The following is a 24,702-nucleotide window of genomic DNA, read 5'->3' as shown; positions in this document are numbered from 1 at the left end:
GAAATACCTGGCTACACGCTCTTCAGAAAAGACCGGCAAGGAACCAAGAAGGGCGGCGGAATTCTCGCCTACGTTGCTGACAATCTAAAAGTCGAAAGAATTACAAGCCTGGAAGAAATGGATCTAGAAACCGTCTGGTTACAAGTCTATCCCTATAAATCAAATCGCCCGATACTCACAGGAGCTGTTAATCGCCCGCCTTCTTCAACGGCGGACACGGATGCCAAACTGGAGCTTAACATTGAAACAGCTTATTTAAGAAACCAAGAAATGTATGTGTTTGGAGACTTTAATATAAACTTCTTGGATACATATGTCTACAAACATCATCGATTAGCGAAGGCATTAAAAAGCCTAAATTTAAGCCAACTCGTGCACAAAGTTACACGTCCCGTGAGCTCAACTTGTCTCGACCATGTCTACACAACACATCCTGGTTTTGTTACTGAAATCTCTGTACCAGATATTGGTCTTTCAGACCACTTGCCAGTTTTTATTAGACGTAAATACTCCAAAAAGCAAAGAGATCAAACCCACAGTACCATAGAATATCGTGACTTCAAAAATCTGAATACAAATGAACTATTACATGATCTACAATGTGCCCCATGGGACATTGCCTTTGTTTTTGATGATTTAAACGATGTTTTGATTACAATGGAAACAATGCTAAATGACGTTTTGGACAGGCACATTCCACTAAAATCTAAACGCGTCAAGAAACCGAACCAGCCTGCTTGGATGACTAAAGAGATCTTGTCGCCTATGAAAACAAGAGACAAGCTGTTGAAAACGGCGCGAATTTCAAATCTACCTGCAGACTGGGAACGCTATACGCATGCAAAGGGTAAAACTACAAGTCTCATCAAAAAAACAAAGAGAAGTTTCTTCCGCAAGAAAATCGACGAAAACAAAGGAAATCCAAAAGGAGTTTGGCAAGCACTCAAAACATTAAGTGGGACTAGTAAACCTCGAGTTCACATCGATGAATTAAACACAGGAAACAACATCATTAGTGACGAAGCTTCCATTGCAAATGAGCTTAATCAGTACTTCGTAAACATCCTAGATCAAATTGGCAAGGAAAACGACGCTGGCGTAGAGTTTGATGACACCAAGCTGAAAAATTTTGTCTCTTCGCGATTGAATGATAATGTGGCTTTCAACATCCCTCCAATAACGCCTAAGCAGATCATTGACACCATAGGGAAAATCGCTTGTAACAAGGCCTCTGGGCACGATGGCATAAGTATTCGTGTACTCAAAATTATTGCACCAGCGTTTGCAAGTCCATTATGCAAATTGCTGAACCTTTCAATATCGACAAACAGTTTTCTAGACCGTTGGAAAGTAGCAAAAGTTACACCATTGCACAAGGGTGGCGCACGAAACGATATCAACAATTACCGCCCGATATCAGTTTTACCTGTCTTTTCGAAGATTATCGAAAAACACGTAGCCAGCTGTCTTCTTAAGTTTTTACATGACAACAACATGTTATATGAGTATCAATCAGCCTTCAGGTCAGGTCACTCTACAGAAACAGCTCTAATCAGACTTACGGATCACATCCTGAAAAACATGGACAATGACGAAGTGACCGGTCTGGTATTTATAGATTTTCGTAAAGCTTTTGATGTTATAAATCACGAACTTCTTCTAAAAAAGCTGTCTATTTACGGTGCAAGCCCTCCGTCTGTTGCCTGGTTTCAATCGTACCTGTCTCAGAGAAAGCAATTTATTACATTAGGGAAAACCACATCTGAACAGCTGACTATCAGACAGGGCGTTCCCCAAGGATCAATATTGGGACCGGTGCTCTTCCTCCTGTTTGTCAATGACATGCCTCTAAACGTTCACAAGTCAACTATGGATATCTATGCAGACGATACCACCTTGTCTTTAAGCTCAGACTGGAAAGCTATTCCTGCACTAAACAAATCATTAACAAAGGACTTGACAGAAGTTGAGAAATGGGCTAGTGAAAACAAAATGTTTATAAATACCAAGAAAACCAAAGCGTTGTTGGCTACGGGAAAGCGTCTGCGCAGACGTATAACCCATGACGCAGGAAAATTTGAAGCTAGGATGCAAAATGCAGAAATTGAACAAGTTGGTAGCCATAAACTTCTTGGAGTGATAATCGACGAGAACCTAACTTACGAAGCACATGTTGACGAACTATGTAACAAACTTTCAAAACGAATTGGTCTTCTACGCCATATAAGCTGCTACTTGAAAAAGAATCAAAAATTGATCTACTATAACGCAGTAATCAAACCACTCTTCATGTATGTAAGCACAGTATGGACATCGTGTAACAAAGAGGCACTCGAGAGAGTTCTCCGTATGCAAAAACGGGCTGCGCGTATTATTCTTGCAGCACAACGTACTAGTCGAACTGTCACTTTATTTAATAAGCTAAACTGGATCCCCTTTTACAAAGAAGCTTATATAAATCGATGTGCACTGGCCTACAAAAGGATAAACAGAACTTTACCTGAATACATGAACACATCTTTAAGGAAGAACTCTGACGTCCATTCGAGAAGTACTAGAAATTGTAATTTAAATTTATTATGCCCCTCTCACAGAAACGCCTCTGAGGGAGGACGCACTTTCGCCGTCAGAACTATTAAAGATTGGAACAGTTTACCCCGGTCTTTAAAAACAGAGAAGTCCGTTAAATCGTTTAAGGCTAAATTATGTAATACTATTCTTACTCTCAGAAAACTAACGGAATTTTTTAGCTCTTATTATTCGTAGTATGTTTGAAATTGTAAGTCCAGTTTATTATTTGTAACCATTTTTAATAGTAACTTAATTAAGTATTTTATTGTAAATAATATCGTATTTTAGCATTTTATTGTAAATAATATATTTTTAGCATTCTAATTATTTTAAGCTGAGGGCCCCAAGTTTATCAGTAACTTAAGTTACTGTCACGGGTCACCCTCATTAAATAAAGTCTTTCACTTCACTTCACTTCACTTGAGGTAATCGCCTGGCATTTCAACCTTTCAGACTGCAGATTGAAGTTTCCAAAGCTGATTTGTTGATTTAAAAAAAAAACAAAAAAAAAAACTTTGCCCAGACGTTCCAAATGTTTGAGGGACAGAACTGACGACGTAACGAAAAAGGCAATGCTTAGAACCATCTTAACAGCGAGACGAAACACAACATTTTCTATAAACTGTTTTCGATATGTTAAAATTCAGCTTTAGGCAGCGAGGCTTGGAGACACAAACAAAGGAAACTGAATGTCTTGTTTAGGCTATTTATTTTTCTAGTTTGAGCCTGTAACTAAACCTGGATACATGTAGTTGGTTTGATTTTTATGCTCTGTAACGGTAGGGATTCAACTGTGAATTTAATTAGTTGTCATAATTCTCAATCGTGATTGGTTCTTCGCGCACCTACTTAGTATGGGTAATCGTATGAAAGAGAGTGCAATTACGGATTTACACCACGAGTGGTATTTGAAAATTCTTTCGAAATTGTATAAGCCTTTAGACGAGCTAGCGTAATTTGAAAGAGGTTTCAAATTTCTTGGGTAGTGTAAACCTATAATTGACTGAGAAAATTACTAACCCGAAAGCGTTCATTTGCACTGGAGTGCAAATTAAAATTTAATGATAAATTGACCTGCTCTTAGCCAGTCAAAATGAAGTAATTTTCTCAGTATTATAATAAGTCACGTAATCGGCCCGCGATTAAGTTGGTGTCCAATAACAGGTGTCCAATTACAGCTTTTTGCAATTGGATATCGTACCTGTTAGCTTCGCCGCAATTTGCACCTTAATTACTTGCGCTTTAATAAGTGGCTTCCTTTCAGATATTTCCTAAAGTTTTTAAAATTAATGAAAAAGCAAATGAAGAAGAAGAAAAAACACTACTTGCTTTTTTGTGCAAAAGAAGTTCTTAAAAGAATTTTATAATCTCGAAATTTTTTTATTGATACGATTAATTAGTAATAGACCAGACTTGCATTTTCGGTATTGAACAACAACAACAACAACAACAACAATGCTTTATTTACCCTAGACACTTAATACACCGTCACATTTGCAAAGAAAATTACAATAATTTACCATAACTTATGGAAAAGATATGTGCTTAAAGTCGAGCCAGGGGGATAAATGAACCTTGCGGTTTCCGAGTTATTCCCCTGCCTTTTAGGTGCAAAACAAAATAAGACCAAGGGAAAGAAACAGGTAAATAAAGCGCAAACACAGGGAGACAGACCGTACTATATGAGTAGTGGATATTCGAAGGAATTGGATGTTCAAAATGCTACGTATACCTCATGCAATTTTCAAGTTGTTCATAGATGAGATATAACTTAATTTGTTTAGAAAATTGGTACACATCAAGATTTTTCAAATAAGAAGGAATATTATGCCAAAGGACGGAAGCCATATAGGATATAGTTTGTTTTCCGGTGTTTGTTCTGACTCATGATTTGCAGAGGTTTTGGCTAGCGGCGTATCTAGGTCATTGGACTAATGCAGGGAGTCTTCAAATGCAAATAGCATTTATCCCTTTTTAATGATATTCCCTCGCATTAGCCTCTACTGCAAGTAGGTTCCAGTCCAATTCCTCGTATTCGTAATTTCAAATCGGACTCGCACAGCTGGGCGCTCGTCCGATTTTGAAATTACTCGCCCGATTACTCCCTGAATTGTAATCCACTCCACTTCACTCCACTTACTACTACTAATATATAGGTATCGATGTTAAAACCAGGTCACGAGCGTACAGACAACATCGCTTAAGGCAACAGAAGTTTGGAAGAGTTAACTTGTCTCTTGGAGTAGGCTTGGGGTAATCCAAAGTTTTCAACACAAGGCTTTTAGTTGTTTTGTTTATTCTTACCTTATTTTGAATAGGGGAATCTTTGTTTACGATATTTGCCTCATTAGCGTAGGTGTTTCAGTCTCTGATGGAGATACAAAATTATCAGTTCTGAATATTGAAAGGCCATAGCACGATTAACGGTCCCATGGAAGTTGAAGCCAATGTATCAAAATACCTTTGCCACTCAAAAGTTTTGCAATTAATTTTTGAAGGCCAATATCTTCTTCAATAGAACACCCAAAGGAAAGATGTAAAACTTCAACCAGCTAAGTTTCCCAAACTCTTCAACTGTTTGGAATTAATTCATCTCTTGACATGTCCACACTATAGTAGGGGGGACACCCCCTATAAGGGTTTTCAAAGTTTTGAAAAGGTGAGTGGGTAAAACTTTTAGTAGCTTTTCATTCATCCTCCGCTAAAACTTTGATATGTCAATTGTGTGTTCATCACTTTTTGACGTTGCAATGGCAACCGCAAATTTCATGTAGGCCTAACCAAAAATCAATTTTTTTGACACAATTCTGTATTTTTTCCAGTTTTCTTCATGAAATTGCAGAAATTCACGAGTTTGTACATTTCAGAAGCATTTTGGCTTGATTTTGTATTAATTTCCGTTAGTTCTTGACTTTTTAAGAAAATAGTGAAATTCAAGATGGCGGATCCAAGATGGCGGATCCAAGATGGCAGGTCGAATGACGTCATAACCAACAAAAATGGTATGCATGTTCTTGTACGTAAAGCAAGTTCAGGGCTATCAAATTAATGTGAATTGATTTCCGGCTGTGCCTTAACAGAACGAAAACCCGGGGTAGGGTTTCCATGAGGAAAATATTAAATGCAAAGCATTTAAACTGTAGAAATGGTCACCAGAGTTGTGTTTGCAATGTAAGCCTAACTAACATTTCTCTTGATCATCAGATCAAGGGAAGGTTGGTAAAACACCTATTGTATCAAACCACCTTAATTAATGCCAAGGACTTAGGCTTTAGTCACAAGTTACCATGCTCTCTCTCATTCCTCTTGTATCAGATATACACTAAACTGCTATATCATTTTGATAGCGGCTACATGCCGAATAGCTTGTGGAACGCAACTTTACAAACGTATCAAACTTGAGCCTAGTCTTGTTTGCAGCTGATATCTCCTCTCAGGTCATCAAAATTGATGTGACCCCAGTGGTCAGAACTGGCATCAACCAGTTTAACCTGGGCGCGCTGACCAATAAATTCTTGAACGTCCCAGTTCTCACGAGCCATTGTCTCCATGCACTTACCAGTGGCACTTCTGACAACCTGAAATATAACAAGAGATACATAAAAAAATAGTATAATGTCAGTTTGGTGTAAAAAAAGTTAACGGTATTTATATTTCCATGGATATTATTTGTTACGAGAAGCGGACATTTACCTAGAGGCAACCTCGAGGTAAGTAATATGAGCTTCATAGATATAAAGATAAAAAGTCTATATATTAAAAAAAAATACGTATAAATGACCTCAAGTTGGCTCGAAATTATGAAAGTAATTTGGTTGAAACTTAGAAATTTTGTCAGTCGGCTCCAGGCATTCTGTTATTCAAGTCATTGCGCAAAAGCCGAGTTCGCCCGAATGCTGATCGGCGCATGCCGAGTATACCAAAATATTCTCAGGTATTCAAGAGCGCGTAACTCGAAACACACCTAGAATATCCTACTGCAATCCAGTCTGTTTTTTCGAATCCAATTTGAATAAGTTAGGAGCACATCCTTGAACAATCTTGAATACTCAATGTGTAACGTCATGTCCTAATTAAGTGCGCCCTACTCTAGAATAGCTAAAGTCGGCATTCAGCTTGAATACTTCAAGTCTCAATGTTTGAAAACTCTTGAATACTTTAAATGTATATTATCTATGTCGTTGCCTTGGTTTCTCTAGGATTCCATGGAAATTTGCAGTTTTGAAGTAGTGAATCAAAAATTATTTTAAGAGGAATTTTGACCGTGCTAACTGGGCTATCGCTTTTGGGAATATATAAACAATAGCCTCCATTTGGCGCGGAGATATGCTCGAATATTTGTCCGCCGACATTGTCAATCTTTTTGTTAACCTTCAAATATTTTTCACAAAACACTTGGTTTTGAAAATTGAGGAATTTCTCTCGGATATTCCTCAGTTTTAGCTGGGAATATTCAATCACAAGACGCGTTTAAACCAATCGCGAGCGAGGGAAAACATTTGATGGATTATATATCAAATATTTTTAGTTTCTTCAATTTTTAAAGGGTGATAATCTTTTAACAACAAAGTGGTGTTTTTGTCAGAAGTGTATCTACAGAGGTATCAATTGGTTAAATTAATAGTGGCTGTAGTTGACTTAAAAAGTCTGAATTAAGAGTACTTTTACAATTAACACATTTTTCCGAAGTTAAATGCAATGAGTTGCTGTTCCATTTTAAACTTATACATTGATGATTGTATATTCGTAAACTGTGCTTAGCGTCTCATGTGCAGTGCCGAGAAACTACACGTATCTTATTGAGTCTGTTTTATTACATTTTACAATAAATGATTACATGACTGTAACTTGTGGCTTGCGTTTAATTTTTTCATTGGAGAAGATAAAAGAAGTTGAAAGAGAAATGTTCCAGCTATGTAACTACTTACCGGCTTGCTATATTACTTTAACTGAAGTTACACGAGTACTTCATTTCAAACAAAGTGCTTGAGCTTAGTGGAGTGCTGAACAGAACAAAATGCGGACGATACTAGGCTTGCATTTACTTGGCTTTGATGTCCATAAAGCCGTATGAAAGGATGCCTTTACAGCGCCTTAAAAGGGCATTACGGACATAGTAAAGTACAGCTTTACGCGACGTGTCCATAAAGCCGTATGAAAGGATGCCTTTACAGTGCTTTGAAAAAACTTTACGGACATAGTAAAGTACAGCTTCACGCAACTTTACGATGCGATAAAGTTCCGTAAATTTATCCCCTTATGCGTCTTTACAGAACCCCGTAAAGACCCTTAAAGTTCAACTTTATGATTTCGTAAAGATCCGGAAAGTTCGTACTAAATACGAGCTTTACGGCAGCTTTACGGCAGCTTTACGGCAGCTTTACGGAACAGTAAAGTTGCTATTTCGTGCTGTGGGAAGGTAGATATAACGTCGGATATGCTCACACAATTCTGGATTCGCTGGTGAAAACCATATCTAGCTTCAGGTGTATTCTGTTAGAATTTCATTCTCTGCCAAGAATAGCTGCTAATAAACCATCGTGTTTTTAAGATATGGACAAGATTATGTACATGGGAATACTAGGAAAGTACCAGACATGAATTACGCGTTTATGCCCTGCGCTGATAGGGCAAATGAAACGAAATCTGATATAATTCTTACCTGGTTGCTGACATTCAACTCTGCCCGAACGAAGTTTATATTGCAGCCTCCACCAATCAGGAAGGAAAGGTTATTTCCCTTGATATTAAAGGGTGGGGACGTAAGAGTTCCTTGGGGAAGATCTCCTTGCTCCTGTCCGGCTGGTGTGTCGTTGGATGGTCGATGTTCGTAACCTCCAATCCACCAATCTCCTTGTTGATTGGCAGGTCCCCTGGTGCGAGCTTTTGAGTTATCACCGTAAGTTGGCTGATTATTGAATACCGTTCCAGTCCTTATCCAACCACTTATTCCATCTTCAAAGTCAAATTTGCAAGCTTTTCAAAAAACAGAAAAAACCAGTGATAAATTCAATTCAGTTACAATGGTCTGAAGGGAGGCAAAAAGGGCTGTCTGATTTCATACTTATTTTCAACAGCATTTCCAACAGTAACGGCCAGAGGTTTTTGAACGTACCTCAAATGTGAGAATATTTTAAGGAGTGTGTTGCTCGATTCGGCCCACAGGGAATCGATAGAGAGGGAGGCGAAGGAACAGCTGGCGACGGTCAGTTGAGGGGGAGATGAGAGAGGCAGGCTTCTACTAGCAACAGTTGGAGACACAGTCACAAGACAGAGAGGGATGGAGAGACTTCCTTAATGAATCATGCTCCCCCCTTCCCCCACCCTCCCACGAAGTGAAAGGGTGTAAGTCAAGTAAGTCAAGTAATTGGTCACTTGTCGTTGTTATCGCATTCATGCTTTCAAGAGCGCCGTTTGGTTTTTTTCATGATAATTCTCAGTCGGTTGCTAAACTTTTTGCCTACACTATACGTTTAAAGGGGCACGGAACACACTGTATAAGCCAATTTGTCAGAATTCGGCTCGGACCACCATGCCCGCGATGTAACCAATAAATAAGCATTTTAAAAACATATTTTCCTGTTGATAGCAAATTTCTATCCTTTCCATTTTCCCAGCAGAATCCCCCTGAAAACTGAAAAAGTTCGAGATGACGGTTCTTTCAGGCTAGGACCAGTACATTAGAAAGGTAGAGGAAAAATAACCTCGTTTTAGTAAATCTCCCTTCCTTAATTTGTTACTGCCCCGATAGTGTTTTGATACGGTTAATAGTCTGCAAAGCCCTTTTAATTTAGGTTTATAACCTTATACCTGAACAGTGAGTTCCAGTAAATCCCGGCTTACAGTCACAGTGATATGAATTCAGGTGAAAGTCAGGAATACAGTCTCCTTCGTTCTGACAGGGGTTGCTTTGGCATGGTGTCTACGAGATAGAAAAAAAAAACAAACAAAACAAAATCATGAACGAATCGCCTCTTTTTTCTCGATTTATGATAATATAAGTATATAAGTACTTGATAGCAAAAAGAACTTGTGCTTTTAGCAAGTCTGCAGATAAAATGATTATAATAGAATAGTTTAGAGTTTATATTATGATTAAGAAAACTACTTTATCGTGATTGGCTGAGACTACGCTAATTAATCATAATTTATTTACCCGTTCCAGTACATGAAAGAAACGGAATAAATGTTTTAACGCGTATGCTTTATCGCAGCAAGTAATGATAATGAAAAAAGATTGGCTTTTACAATTACTCCACTTCGATTTCTGCGTTCGTTTTCCTGGTTTTTAATCTGTACTCGCTATAGTTAAGTAGCTTGTCTCTGTTGTACGATTCGGAGGAAGATTTTAATAATGGTAATAAGGATCAAGTGGAGACCAATTCGGTCTGTAATCATACAAGAGATCAACAAAATCAGACGACAGCCCAGCGGGAGTCCGATTTGTTAATCACAAGTATGATTACAGACAAAATTGGACGAAACGATGTCCTGTTACCAAAAAGTTTGACTTGAAAAATAGCTTTTAATAGCAATTCTTAAAATATGATTATTACAATTTCCAAAGAATATATGGAAAATAGCTTGAAAGACAACTACAGCTTTGAAGGTTAGGTTGTTGTTTCTATATAGTGATTGCAATAACGAAGCGCGCGAAGTGTAAAAATAGAATGCAAATTATTGGAACCGCGCGAGAGTCAGACAACATAAGCGTGTTCCGAGAGAAATAGGAGGAAAATGAACGCCAAATTTTCGTTTAATTTTAAAAATTGTTTTAGGAACAGTTGCTTACGCGCTTGAAAAAGGGTCAAATCTTCCACCATTCCGTTTTGTTTGTCTGAGTTTGTCTGGGTTATGACGGCACTCGCGCACTTCGCTATTTATGTGGTGATTGGTGTATTTAACTGACAGCGCTTACAATGAACGGCTCATGTACAACTGTCTGATTACAGTTGTCCGATTACTTTGTCCGAATACAATTTTGCAAAATTAGTGCAAAATACGGCAGTTTATGCATCAATCACATTTGAGAAAATTGTAATGGAAATGAAAACATGATAAAAGATAATCAAGTAAGGTGACATTACGTTTCGTGGCAACTTTTCTTTCGCGGGCTAGTTATTCTAGACATTTTTTTTGTGTTGTTTTGCTGAGGAAAAAATTGCCTTTGCCATGAATTTTAAGCTTTACTAGATTATATGTTTTCTACACACTGACGGTGACTTTGAAAAAATAAAAAATTCATTTGCTAGACATTGTAAAGGTGAATGAAATGTTTATAAAACAACACAGCAGTGCTGAATAATTCATCGTCGGAATCATTTCGTTTTGGCGTTGTCACTACCGCCTCCCAGTTTAATATGCAAACGGTGTTAGATGAATTAAACACTGCTCAATCTTTCAAATAAAACTGCCAGTGTTTTACATCGTTAAGCTTGCACACTGTTTATCAGAAAAGATTCTGTGATGACTAAAAAGAAAACAAACAAACAAACAAACAAAACAAATGTAGAATTTCAAGTGATATTCTACTTCTGCTTCCAGAGAGAGCAATTAAAACAAACGACTTTTACGACCATGAATAAAAAATCTCAACTTGAACGTGTATCATCGCTAATAAATAGGACGGTAGCATGTGTTTGAAAGCAACGTCACATCGTCGAAAGAAGTAGAGCAAAAGCTAAATTCTACTCACCAGTGGACTGTAGTGCTGAAAGGTAGCGTTTGTTTGAAGCACGTTTTTGGCTCTGTACTTGTCTGTGGCTAGCACTTCACACAGATAAAGACCTCTAGAGTTAGGATATGTCGCTACATTGAACGAGAAACACCTGGGTTCAGCGACACACATGAATGGGCAGTCCAATTCATGGTCATTGACCAAGAAAGCCTTGATTTTTTCTGCCGTTAGACGTTTTCCCCAATCCCGTTTGAAGTTTCCGTAGCTGATTTGTTGATCTCGGTAAAGAGCACTTTGCTGGGAAGCGCCGAGAATCAGCCTCAAGGAAGAAACAACCATGACACCCAGCAGAAAACTTGGAACCATGATCACTGCGAGACGAAAGATGAAAATAATTTCAGTTTGTCAAAAACCTAGTGATTAGATGCCGTAGACACCTTAACTACTCAGTATGTATAAGATTCACCTGTAATTCTAACTTACTATCATTAATAATTCAGAAACGGAAAATAGTGTGTTGGAGGGAGGGACGTTACAAGGTGTCTTCATGTTTACCATGAAGCTGTCACGATCGCGCGATGTCTCAAGATGCGGTTGCGAAGCAAAACTATCAGTCCACCATATTGACTTCTATTTTCTTAATAGGCTTTTTTCAGATTGGATGTGGCTAGCTACCATGCCAAAACGAGTCTTCGCCAGTTAAAAAAAAAAAAAAAAAACCATTCATATGAAACAGTCCACCTGCACGTTCACTTTTATGCAGATTAAACTCATGTTAATATAAATACAGGACTCGCTTTGAAGCCCAGGCAAGCCGAATAATCGACTTGAAATCAGTTTTCACCTCAAAAGAACTCCGAGAAAGAGTTAAAACGTTTAATTCTTTAAAGTTGTCGCAAAATTTACTGATTAGTTGTACAAACTGTATCAGCCCAGACGTCAATAGAAGGGAAACGTTTTCTACAGCTGTATAAAATTAAAGATGAAATTTTTCAATTTTTCAATCTTTTTGAACGCTGCCTGGCTATATTGGACTTATGCAAACTCAATTTGCATTGGTTTTGATACCCTGGGTCTTGTGAAAAAGATAGTATAAAATGATTTACACTTGTTCCACCCCATCACTGTACTCGAGACCACGAAATCGAAGAGGTTGGCGACCCACCCTGCCATCCAACGAGTAACAGTGGGCTTGATCTAGCTGTCCGCTTCTATTTTAATTAATTTTGCGTGGTAGTAGGTTTGTCCCAGGCCAGAGCGATTCCACATATCACTTATTACGATGCCATGAATATAAACAATACCTAAGGTAGAATATTCCACTATAAAGGTTCCATTTGATCGACCAGTGTGAGCCTGAGATTAACAATCACACTGATTACCGTCTCAGAATGATGCACGACGGGAACAATTGCCACTAGAAGCTATTAGAGTAAATCGCTTGATGAGTAAATCGAGTTCCCTCCTCCGACATATATTCGATCAGCGACCAATCACTCCGTTCAACTCTGGAACACGTCAACTGCGACTTCGGTACGTAAGCAACTGCGAAAGCATTGATTAACGATATCAAAAAAAAAAATATCTAACACGATGTGGAGGAGTGAAATTCGTCCAGTACCTAAAACACAAAAAATTATACAATTTTTATATCATGTTAAAAAGTACTTTTGATGGCTTCCTCCTCAATCGAAATCCTTACTCGAGTGCCTGACTTGAGCTCCGGACTCCAGATCCTGCCTCGAAATAAATCCTACTTGAAATTGTACCTTGATAGAACTTGATAGGTAATTTTCGGACACTTGCCATAAACTTGTAAACATGTTTTCACAGCTTTTCATACGAAGGGACAAACGTGCTTTTGTCTCAGTTCATGGGCTCAGATGGACATTAAAATCGAGTTCTTTCCTACGTTCAGCTTTACCTTCGTCTTTCTGAAATATGTAGAGTGCAAAACCTAACTTCCTCAATCACTTATGCTGGCTAATAATATAGTATTAGTATGTTATAATTAATATTTACTCATAGACGACAAATAAAGTTGAAAAAATTGACCAATTATTCTATCAGTTTTTGACATATTTTTGACATCTTTTAGACACCTTCTAATGGTTTTCGTTTAAAATAACCAATCGTGAGTCGTCAAACTCACCTTCGGCCTCTGACAATTGACATCTCTACCCCCTGCAGTTCTTGCAAGTTAAATTAATTTAGTTTAACAGAAACCACCAGAAAGCTGTTAAAAAAGTTAAAAATTAAGCTGAAGCTTTGTCATGTGGACCGGACCAGCGGACCAGCTATCTTTCCTCGGAGGGAATCACACAATTTGAACTTGGTGGAGGAACAGTCGCCTCGGAGGACTCAGTTTTGTCTCGTGACTGCTATAATGTGAATTATCCAATAAAGACCCTAGGCGGTTTTGAATGACTTGATACATATTGACTATATACTTAGTTAAAAGCACTGTTCTCACGAGTACTACAGACAAGCATTTATACCTAGAATTTTCTTGCAGTTCATAAGGAAAAGGATGTGAAAGTCGGAGGTATTTTGGTATGTATTAACATAATCACTAGGTAGATATTCGAACGAGTGATTTCGCGAGCAAAAATGGAGAACATCCCACTCTAGCCATATGAAAACAAGTCAGTCTCGCACGCCGCTGGCCAGCCTAAGAGTGTGAATTTCCGAAACCTTTCTTTCCGCTTATCATGTGTTACCATTATATTGAGAATCGCTTGTTGTCGCTCACAGAGCAAAGTTACAGCAGGAATGAGTTTGATAATTTGGCTCGTTCCTAAAGCTCTGACTATCTATGATGACAGACGCTGTATTGCACAATCCATACAACAGGAAAATGCAAGGACCCGTGACGTTGTTTTATCCTTTCTCCCTTAAGTTCTCTGTTTCTGCATTACCAAGATCACATGTGTGTATATTTGAGCGGTCGAAGACAATATAAAATAGATCGTGTTTTGTGTTTGTACGATATATTAATTATGAACTATATATGCTAAATAATTGTGTGTTACCATTTTACATGATGCTTCTTTGAAGAATTCAAATATTTGAATGAAAGACAAATAAACAGTTTTCTTGAGAGAATCATGTCTGAAACGTGAAATTCATATAAGAAGCCTGTAAGTATTTCTAATATTGGTGAGTTTGAACGCGTTAGGATACGAAAGCGTGCCATAGTAACAGACCATATTCTGAAAAATTCTGAACAGTTTTTTCTTGTTAACATTATACGTTTACCGGTAGTTTTGAGTTTAAACTCGATGCATGCATAATTGCATAACACGGTAAATGAATCTGGTTTCCATTTAGCTTTCAAGCAAAAGTTCATTTAGCAAAATACAGAGAAACGCGGACTCATAGTCTTCAACAAAACAAAATAAATTCTGAATAAATTTCCGACGCCACGTTTCCAGAGCTAACCTTAATTCATTCACAAAGTTTTAATTTATCGTTGAATCAATTCGCCAACCGTATGAAGTTTGTACTACTTGCAAACGTTTCGTAATTTAAGTTATTCGCGATGATTGATTCCGACCACCAAATTCCCGCATTTTCCCGTCAAAGTATTCTTGAAATAATTAATACAGTTTCTGTCTTCTACCGATAGCCTTTTCCTTTCCTTTGTTAAACATTTTTAGCGCTTAAAGATTTCCTCGCCTTCCCTCTGGACCTTTAATTTTGTGTTGAGCAGCGGCTGTGTTTTTATTCCATCAGCCCCTGTTGTTGGTTTGTTACGTCATCTTATGAATTTGTCTCGAATAAGGAAGGAACTTGATCACGAAAGGACAATGAATTTCCCTCCCTTTGTCAGATATTTTCATAATAACAACTGGCTTTATAATTTTGCATGAGCACAAATACGTACAGTGTTGCAAAACCTTCTTGTAAACTAAAACTGAAATAGTAATAATGATCATCGTGAACATGTAATAAGGTAATGATATAACATTGAAGTTACAACGGTTTGATTTGAAAGAAAAATATACACCTTATTCCAAAATGGCGGCCAATTTATTATTCTTTTGTTTGCAAGTCATTTGCCTCTTTGCCTCATTTTCACTTCAGAATTCTTTTGTATTTTGTACGTGTTGACGAGGCAAAGAGGGCTAATTACCACGTAAACAAAAGAAAAATAAACTGGCTGCCATTTTCGAATAAGGTGTGTTCGTAGATCAAAGCAAGATGAAATGAATTTTGCTAATTGAATATTAACCCTATGGTTTCTAGAAGTCATACGTTCGCCGATGGCTTGTAAAGCTAAGGAGATAATTATGTAAAAGTCGGACCGATATTTCCTATATTTTAAAGATTTTTTCCATAGCTATTTCACAAAAGCAATAGACCACTTTTTCTATGTTTTACCGGCGCAATAATAAACCAACGCGGGAAGTTGGGAGAACACTCGAAAAGCTTGCAAAACGAGAATACCGCGGAACTATCAGGTTTTAGATTAAAGGCCAGGTGCATATTCGAGGATTTAAAATGCCGACATAACTCTCGAAGTGAAATAAAACTTATTAATAAAACAGCTTACGAACTCTTGCTGTCTCAGTGGTTGTGTGATTTTACGTCCATGTCTACGTTTAACTGGTTCTCCTCAATTTTAGCTCTCGTTAAATTTACGTAATGCACTGAGCAACGAATTAAATTCCCCACAACTTCTTTTAATATAATGCTACGGGGAGGGGAACGCGATGACACTATTTTCTTGTTTTGTTTACATCTCAGTTCAATATATTTATTGTATTACTGACAGACGATGAGATAGATTGTTGAAAATGAATGAAAATGTTTTATTCTTATTGTTAAATGTTTCAGGTGGTCCTGTCACAAGCACGATGAAAAATTTCGTTCTGCTTTTAAATATAACGCACTGAAAAAAAAAGACTTTGCCATCAGAATTTCCTGGTCCGCTGTGCTACGCTTCTGACGCATCTAAAACTATTCGCAACATATGGGGACTATTCAAAGATGTCTTCGATCGCGCAAACTTCAAAGACTTGGAAAGTGTTGTCTCTTACTTACTCTGTTGACCTGTTTTGTCTGGCACTGCGTCTACAACTTTTCGAAAAATCCTCCAAATCGTAAGATTGACATAGGAAATTACAGTCTTACGCTTGCAGGATCCACAATAAATAACAATTCACGTGTAAAACTCTTCCTCAGCGCTCTGAACATTCACATCTGGCGAGAGCTGTGTGGTTCCGACATACCGAACTTACGTCAAAATCTCTTTTTTCCTCGGTATCCTAACGAAAAGTTTAAGTACCGTATAACAGAATTCCAGATTGAAGACGACAGCTTAGACTATGGCCAGGTTATTTTTGGCTTCATTCACCCACCAAACACAATGTCATACCGTTTTGCAATAGTCTCGGATGATACATCAGAGTTATGGCTTAGTTCAAGTGAAGATCCAAACCGAAAACAGTTGATTGCCAGAGTGTTCACAGAGGGTGAAACTGCGTGGGCACAACGAAATCAGCTGGATAAATACCCTGACCAAATCTCTGAAGATATGTATCTTCTCAAAGGAAGTAAATATTACCTTGAAGTGCTTCATAAACAAGGCATAGGTGACGGCTTTGTACAAGTATTTTGGAAAAGCTTTCAAGAAAAAGAATTCAAACTGATCAGTTCCGAATATCTATCACTCTATTCCGACGATATCTCGGTTGCAGAACGGAAAGATGTTTACCATAGTGTTCTTTCAGAACGATATCACGATGAACTCAAACAGAAATCCGAAAGAATTAGCAAGGAATACTTGGACTTCTTTTCCCTCCCTTTGATTCCTAAAGATAGTTACCTCACTTCATGCGAATACAAAAGTAGTCTGGGTTATGATTTTACCGAATCTTTGGTTTACCCTGGAGATGACACTGTCATGTGTGACTACGAAGACGGTTCGCCTAACCGAGTTGCCGGTGGAGATTCAGTTCGAGCGGTTGTGGACAAGGTAACTACTTCTCTGCGACTAAAGACCTCCAAGTAAGTTGACTGCCGCCAACATAGTGAATATGTTTTTTGTGTGTGTGCATTACACCTGCTTTCAGTTTTACGTGCATAAGCGACATTTCTCAACATGCTTAGTAACCTGGCCTACGTCAAAAATGTAAGCACAACTTACTTCTTTACGGTCAAACTCGAATTTTAGTGATAAAAGATGGATTTATTTGACATCAAACTAATGTTAGGAGTATCAAGAAGTCATTCGGGGAGAAATAAACCGACTGTTTTGAATGTTTTACACCATGCGAATGTTAAAAGCGGTAGCGGTAGCAGTAGGTAGCGGCAGCAATTCTACAGGAAGTGACTATTGAGAGCCGGTCGACTACACTAAAACCGTTTGAATTATCCCGTGAATCGGGAAACATGAAAAGTCCGCAATCTTCTTCAGTCATTTGAGGTCAGTAATTATCATTTATTTGTCATTTCTTCCTCTAATAACCGGAAAGATTGAAATGTTTCACAGTTAAACGGTCTTTCAGCCGTTTACGTGGCACGTCGAAAGATGGCACAGGCATAACGAAAAATGGTCGAAAGATGTCGCCTGTGCACATTACACTGAAAGCGGGTATTAAGGTTTTACTTGGAAATTCACTACTTAATTAACTCCTGGCTGACATACTGACTGCTTAACTGACTTACTGACTGACTGCCTGACAGACAGAAAGACAGACAGACAGACAAACAGACAGACAGACGGACGGAAGGATGGACGGACCGAACGACTGATTGACTGACTGACTGACTGACTGACTGATTGACGGAATGACTGATGGACTGGCATAACCGGGATATCTTTATATAGCATGCACTGTTGATTGATACTAAACGAGAAAAAAATAAAAGTGTTTAATTTCGCTTTCCAACTAGGAAGTACTTTTTGAGAAGAATTCACAAAGTTATGCAGAAGTCAGATCCAGTTTATGGTGATCGTTACTCTGTGGATTTAGAGCTCGGCTTAAATGACAGCAGTCAATCATTTCGCCTGTCAGAGCATGTCTTTCACAAAAAGCTCAGTGACGGCTTGTGCTTCCCTGAAGGTATGGACTGGAACTTCAACGCCACAGTGTACTTTATTCTTCCTGTCAAAGATCAAGGAAGATGGGTTTATCATTTTGTCAATGAGCTCACAGTTGCCAGCTTATTGACTGGCGATAAGAATTTCCACGTCATTGTTGTTGACTTTGAGAGCGAAGATATCAACCTCTTGAAGGCGTTTGACACTTCTCTTCTTAGAACCAGACACACGGTTATCACGCTGCAAGGGAAATTTTACAAGACGCTAGCGTTGAACAAGGCTGTTGAGCGTGTTCCAAACGAGCATGATCTATTGTTCCTGTTTGATCTTCATATCGATGTGCCTGTAGACATTATGGACAGCGTTAGAAAGGTGAGTTGGTAGATACAATGTACTTTATGTAATGAGATTCTTTTGAATTACCTCTTCATCATGATTTAATAGGAAAATCTTAAAATCCCATCGCCCAGAATGTCGCGCGTCACTTTTGTGACTTATGCACGCTCCACGCGAAAATTCAGCAAAGTCAATCAGAATGCAAGACGTCTAGATAATAAAGAGAATGACTTGCAAGCGGTCAACACTGCTACATTCCAAACGAGAGTAACAGAAAGCAACTTAGGGGCCACAGCCAAATGGCTTTTCAATTTATTTTTTGGCTGAGATGAAACACGATGCACTTGCAAAAACATGCAAAAAGAAAATAAAGAATTTAAAAATTGAAACTTTTGTGCTCGCATGTCCCTTCACTATACCCTAATTTACCGCATTCTTTAGCCGGGACGAGTTTTGTGGCCTGTTCATACGGGCAATTTCAGCCCGGTCGACCGGGATAAAATCCAAGAAACACAACCAAAATGGTGGAAAATATACTTGTATCGTTCGCGACTGTCGTAGCTGTGTGGACTCTTGTAACTTTACTAACAAAGCTAATTCGCATACTCCTAAAGTGGAAATACATACAAGACAAAAATTATGCCATTTTGGCCGCTATGTTGCGAAAACGAAGCTTTTGTCAAGGAAGTCAAGAAACAGATATTGTCCAAGGACAAATATCGGTGCATTTTTTCGTGCCAAATAGAGGCTACTGTGTTTATTATCTTTCAAATGTTTTTCGCAACACACGCAGTTTTGAAAATTGGGGAATATATAAACAATAGCCTCCATTTGGCGCGAAAATATATATGCTAGGATATTTGTCCGCGGACATTATCTGTTCCAGGAAGCGAACAGTTTTCCGAGAGCGCAGCTCGAGGAAACCTGTGAGCTTCGAGGAACAGATAATGTCCAAGGACAAATATCCGAGCATATTTTCGCTCCAAATGGAGGCTATTGTGTTTATTATTCTTCAAATCTTTTCCGCAACGCGCGCAGTTTTGAAAATTGGGCAATATTCGCGGATATTGCCCAGTTTCAGCTGGGGAATATTCGTTCACGTGACACGTTTAGACCAATCGCGCGCGAGCGAAAATATTTGTTCGATTATAATGGCAGATGTCAATTTAAACCAATAAGAATCGGAGAAAAATTTAGTACCTTGTTTGAGAATAGTGGTGATCTTAATTGAGAAGTGATCTATCAAATTCCTCATGTTGTCACGCTTGACACTAAAACAAGAGTTTTTCAGTATAAATTACTAAGTCGAATAATTTATACCAACAAATCCTTATACAAAATGAAAATGATTGATTCACCCCTCTGCACTTTTTGCAAAGTTTCAGATGAATCTCTGATGAGCATCTTTTCTGTAGGTGTGATTTCATTGTAGCATTCTGGATGTCTGTTGTTCTTTGGCTTAAATCCTTGCACATTGCTATCGATTCTCTAAACGACTGTGACATAATTTTTGGATTGACGCAAAAATTAAAACGTCTCATTGGTTGCTTTTAAATCATATTATCATCGCTGGAAAGCTAGTTATTTACCATAGTCGTCTGAAGAATATTTTACCATCATTGCGTCATCTCATGATAAAATTAGATCACGTAGAATCCATTGAACGATCTATAGCCATAAAGAACAAGCGACTTAAAATCCACGAAGGAAAGTGGAAGCCTCTCATTAATTAGAAACACTTATTTGTATAATTTTTATTGAATATTTATTGTACAGGCACTTCTTTCTGTATTGTTAGAAAACTTATGTAGTGTTGTAAGCGTTGTAAACCTTATTGATTTATTTCCGTTTCGGGTGTTAAGTATAAGTAGTGTGAAGTAGTGTGAAGTAGTGTGAAGTAGTGTGAAGTAGTGTAGTAAACAATGTGGATGTAAAAGTAGTATGTAAAGTAATTAAGTAAATTACTATGTAGTGTAGAAGTGTGTGGTTGTGTAATATACAATGTAGGTGTAACTTAATGAATGTAATGTAATTATAAAAATAAATAAATAAATAAAAAAAAGAAAATATTTGTTGGATTATAATGGCAGATGTCAATTTAAACCAATAAGAATCGGAGAAAATTTAGTGGATAACTATTAGGACTGAAAGTGTACTAGTGTCTCTTCGCCTATAAACACTATATCGCGTCATGTGATCAATTTACACCAATAAGAATCAGAGAAAGTTTAGTGGTGAACTATAACGCCTGATTTTGTCTGCGCGAGAACGGACCACTTGACCATTACGGCCGATTACGGAAAAGGAAAATTTAGTGGTGAACTATATCAAGAGATGATCAAGGTACGGAGAGTGAATTCCTTATATAGGCCTTCTACCCAAGGTAATCCCTCTTAAGTTATTTTTAGACATGGCACCCAGTTCTTTCGAGGATGTTACTCGCGCGATGCCTGGACAGCCGAAGCGACTTTCTCGAAACTACCTAAGACGAAACGGCGAGTACGTCATTTTATATGCTTTGGTTTCGTTTCATACCAGAGATGTTTTCTGCAATTTCAGCCACCTACTTTGTTGAGCCGGGTTTTCGCTTGTTTTGTGTTCGTTTGGCTGTTCATTATTTTGCCGTTTATTCGGTTTTAGGAAGTTTAATTAAGCAAACTTCAACGGAAATGGCAACGAGTACAATGGCTGTGTAAGCGTGCGTTATAAAAGGTCACAAAACAAAACGTGAAATAGCCACATTCTGCATATTAGAGAGAACGTGAACTATACGACGGCCAATTTTTAAAATTTCTTTTTCGAACTTTGGAGCTCTCTTACATATTCTGTTTTGGATATTTCTGATAGTACATGTAAACTGAATGAATCTAAAATCTAGCGAGACTCGTAGGTTGAATATTTAGTCGTTTTTTAATGACCGTTGTCTTTAGCGTTGTTGCCGTTGCTGCTTAAACTGCTTTTTGCTACTTGGAAACCGAAGCTCCTTTGCTTGTAGTCCGCAAAGAAGCTTTATCCACAGCGTTGGAGGTTTCTTTTGCTTTGAAAGGAAACGAAACATATACAGATCCTCCACCAAAACATCCACGCAACGCGCGAGTAACATCCATGGAAGAACTGAATACAACGTCTAAAAATAACTTAAGAGGGATTACCCTAGGTATAAAGCCTATATGCGGGGTTCACTCTCTTACCTTGATAATCTCTTGACTATATATAATGGCTGATAGGCTACGATAGCATTTGTATTCGCATACGAGTAGAATTCTACTAAGGTCAATTATACGTGTTTCAGAACACGATAGAAGGTCGACTTGTGTACATGCCTATTGTTGGACGCCTGGATTGTGGCAGCACATTTGTCGATCATCAAGGCTTCTGGGAAACCGTTGGATTTGGTATTCTTAGTGTTTATAAATCAGACTGGATACGGTTTGGAGGTAAGAAAAACCACTTGAGCTAATCGAACAGAAACCTTTTCCGTAAAACAATGGCATTTTTTTCCGTCGAATTTTGTTTTAATAGTTTACTTCCTCCTGTAAACCAGTATCAAGTTTCCTTGATGAGTACTTTAAATTTTTGAATTCGCAATACTCGTTGTGCGGTGTAAGCCGGGCACATAAGCGGGCTTGCACTGGCTTTCGCACGCAGTTTTTTTGAGCAAAACCTTGTATTTAAAATAAAACTGCTCGGCTTCTCGACGTCTCACGAAAAACTTTCTGGCATGTATACTGTAATTAGCTTTTTTTTCTTTTTATTTTATGCTACGTGGCACGAAATTAGTCTCAGCATTAGGCGCCTGTCTCGATCCCGAAAAATCAATTCATGTACTGTGTTGTCTGACACTTTTCAGTTTTAAAGTAGCTTTGAGAGATTAGTGATTTATGAGAAGCAATGGTTGGCAAAAGGTTTGAGAGCCTCAAATGTCAAATAGATTTTTCGATCGTCTTAGACAAAAATGGTTAGCTAAATAGCTTTTTGTCTCGGTCTATGATTCCAGAGACCACAACACCTGCATGCCATTTATGTTGGGGCGCCGGGGTATTAGGGAATAATCGAAAGACGCATTTGAAAGAGAAGAAAGGATGTGTCTTTTAGAAATGTGTCTTTTAGAAAAATAAGAATATATTTAAAGTTCGTCCATGCCTCCTTGGTAAGGCATTGGTATTGTGAAACCGAATGAGCGGTGGTAGGATCATTCGACTCCGCACGTGTCCTACTACAAAGGCTCTTTCCATCCCTGCTCTCTTTCCTCCTCCAAACCTGCTGACTCACTGCATTCCTTTTGTTGCTGTAAAGAGCCTTTTAAATCTTGTAACGTCCCTTCTATTTCAAAAGGAATGAACACCCGTGACTTCAAGTACAAATGGGGAGGGGAGGACTGGGATCTGCTCAACCGCGTTCTTAACGCGAAGTTGGAAGTTGAACGCATCAAGCACCCAGGCCTCTATCATCACTTTCAGACCAAACAAGGCCAATGGGATTAGCTGAGAGAATATGTAGGGCAATGTGTAGTTCATCTGGCGTGTTTCACTTACAGCTTTCTACAACTACGCTCCGCTGTCAGACCTTACACATTTTACCCGAACTCGTAAGCTATCCGCGAATATTACCGGATAAAGCACGTAATAAGGAATATATTTACTGATATCTCAGATTGTGGTTTGCTTTAAAACTCGAGACTGAGTGTATATCAAAACAATGGACTCCATGTATTTCAAAACATTGGACTGAGTGGATTTAAAAACATAAGACTGAGTGTATATCAAGACATTGGACTGCTATTAAGTGGGACTGGGCAGGAAGTAAAACCTATGTCTGTTATGGATTTGCTTTTGTTGTTGGCTTTTATTTGCTAGGACTGAAAAAAAGCTCATACCTCCGTGTTGAAATAAAGTGCTATGTCCGGTTCTGGTCTGGTCTGGTTTTGTCTGTTATGTACTTAACCTTAATACCGCAGTATAAAAATACTAGCTCAAAACGATAGGGAAAGTTAGTTTTCTTATTTAAATGTTTTCCGAGAGGTTCGCGACGATGTTTTCAGCCTGTAGAATTACGTCTTTTTCGAGTAAATCTAGCACTCAATGGGTTAAAATTGCGCAGAACAAACCTGACAACAAACCATGAACAAACCATGACAAACAAGAGTTCCACTTTTCAAGATTTAAAATCTGGAAGGGAAAAACTAGCTCCCTTCTTTTTATAGCATCGGATACGTGGATAACACGCTGACCATTGTGCCCGACATTGAACTCTTGCCGGACAATTTGAAATCCACCATGGAGGTAGCAAAACAAAACACCATGAATATCACCAAAAGAGGTAACAGGCTCAAAACGTCAGTCCACAGGAAGTCTACGAGCACATCGCTTGTCGTCTACTCCTGATGCGTTTTCTGATTAGAGCAACAAACTCCGCTCTGTTTTCCTTAACTTAGACTATCCAATCAATTTGATCAATTCATCTATCAACAAATTTCTGCATAATATCGACAATATCGATTCAGCCAAGAATGCAAGTGACGACACCCCTTGTATCATGATTCCACTACCATTTAAAGATGAGCAATCAGCTAATTCAGTCAAAATACAAATGCAGAATTTGAGCTAGCGCCAGCATTAGTGTCCACATTAAACCTGTCTTCCAGAGCAAGAAGGTTGGCCAAGTTCTCGCTCCGAAAGAGAAGAAGCCCCTTATTGTTAGCAATCAATGCGTGGTTTACAAGTTTCAATGTAATCTGTGCGACGCAGATTATGTCGGGTACACAACCCAACGTTTACACCAACGTATCAGCGAACACAAATACTCGGCAATCGGCAGGCACATAGAGGAGCATGGGCTGACGAAGTCTGCTTTAGAGGATAAACAATTTTCTATTATAAAGAAATGCAGATATAGTTTAATTGTTTAGTTTTTGAAATGCATTTCATTAAGGAATTGAGCCCTGTGTTAAATACACAGAAAAACTCAATTCGTGCCAAACTTTTACATGACTCTTTGCGTGCAAATATTTTATATTATATATATTTTAGCGCTTTTTAGAATTTTTTATCAATTTTTTTATCATTGTTTT

General features: G+C 38.2%; 2 protein-coding genes across 4 annotated transcripts; one reads left to right on the top strand and one right to left on the bottom strand.

Annotated features, from left to right (window-relative positions):
• Nucleotides 1-5,853: 5,853 nt before the first annotated feature.
• LOC145499848 (uncharacterized) lies at nt 5,854-11,688 on the bottom strand. The gene is made up of 4 exons (XM_081479377.1): nt 11,267-11,688; nt 9,382-9,493; nt 8,234-8,547; nt 5,854-6,149 (listed from the first exon to the last, which is right to left on the bottom strand). Exons 1-4 carry the CDS (start codon nt 11,612-11,614, stop codon nt 5,976-5,978), a joined length of 948 nt encoding a protein of 315 aa, XP_081335503.1. The 5' UTR covers nt 11,615-11,688; the 3' UTR covers nt 5,854-5,975.
• A 2,032-nt stretch (nt 11,689-13,720) lies between these two features.
• On the top strand, nt 13,721-23,639 carry LOC145499359 (beta-1,4-N-acetylgalactosaminyltransferase 3-like). 3 transcript variants are annotated; one of them, XM_081478880.1, is made up of 5 exons: nt 13,721-13,801; nt 16,088-17,260; nt 18,149-18,668; nt 21,925-22,069; nt 22,968-23,639. In XM_081478880.1, the coding sequence occupies exons 2-5, from the start codon at nt 16,224-16,226 to the stop codon at nt 23,114-23,116; spliced, it is 1,851 nt and encodes a 616-aa protein (XP_081335006.1). In that variant the 5' UTR covers nt 13,721-13,801; nt 16,088-16,223; the 3' UTR covers nt 23,117-23,639. The 3 variants fall into 3 exon arrangements, with proteins under 3 accessions (XP_081335006.1, XP_081335008.1, XP_081335007.1); XM_081478881.1 differs by lacking the exon at nt 13,721-13,801 and having other exon boundaries at nt 15,872-17,260; XM_081478882.1 differs by lacking the exons at nt 21,925-22,069; nt 22,968-23,639 and having other exon boundaries at nt 18,149-18,711.
• The last annotated feature ends 1,063 nt before the right edge of the window (nt 23,640-24,702 follow it).

Source organism: Orbicella franksi, chromosome 10, assembly GCF_964199315.1.
Source record: "Orbicella franksi chromosome 10, jaOrbFran1.1, whole genome shotgun sequence".
Lineage (NCBI taxonomy): Eukaryota > Metazoa > Cnidaria > Anthozoa > Scleractinia > Merulinidae > Orbicella > Orbicella franksi.
The sequence above is the reverse complement of the archived record's forward strand: the minus strand, read 5'-3'. Positions and strand labels throughout refer to the sequence as shown.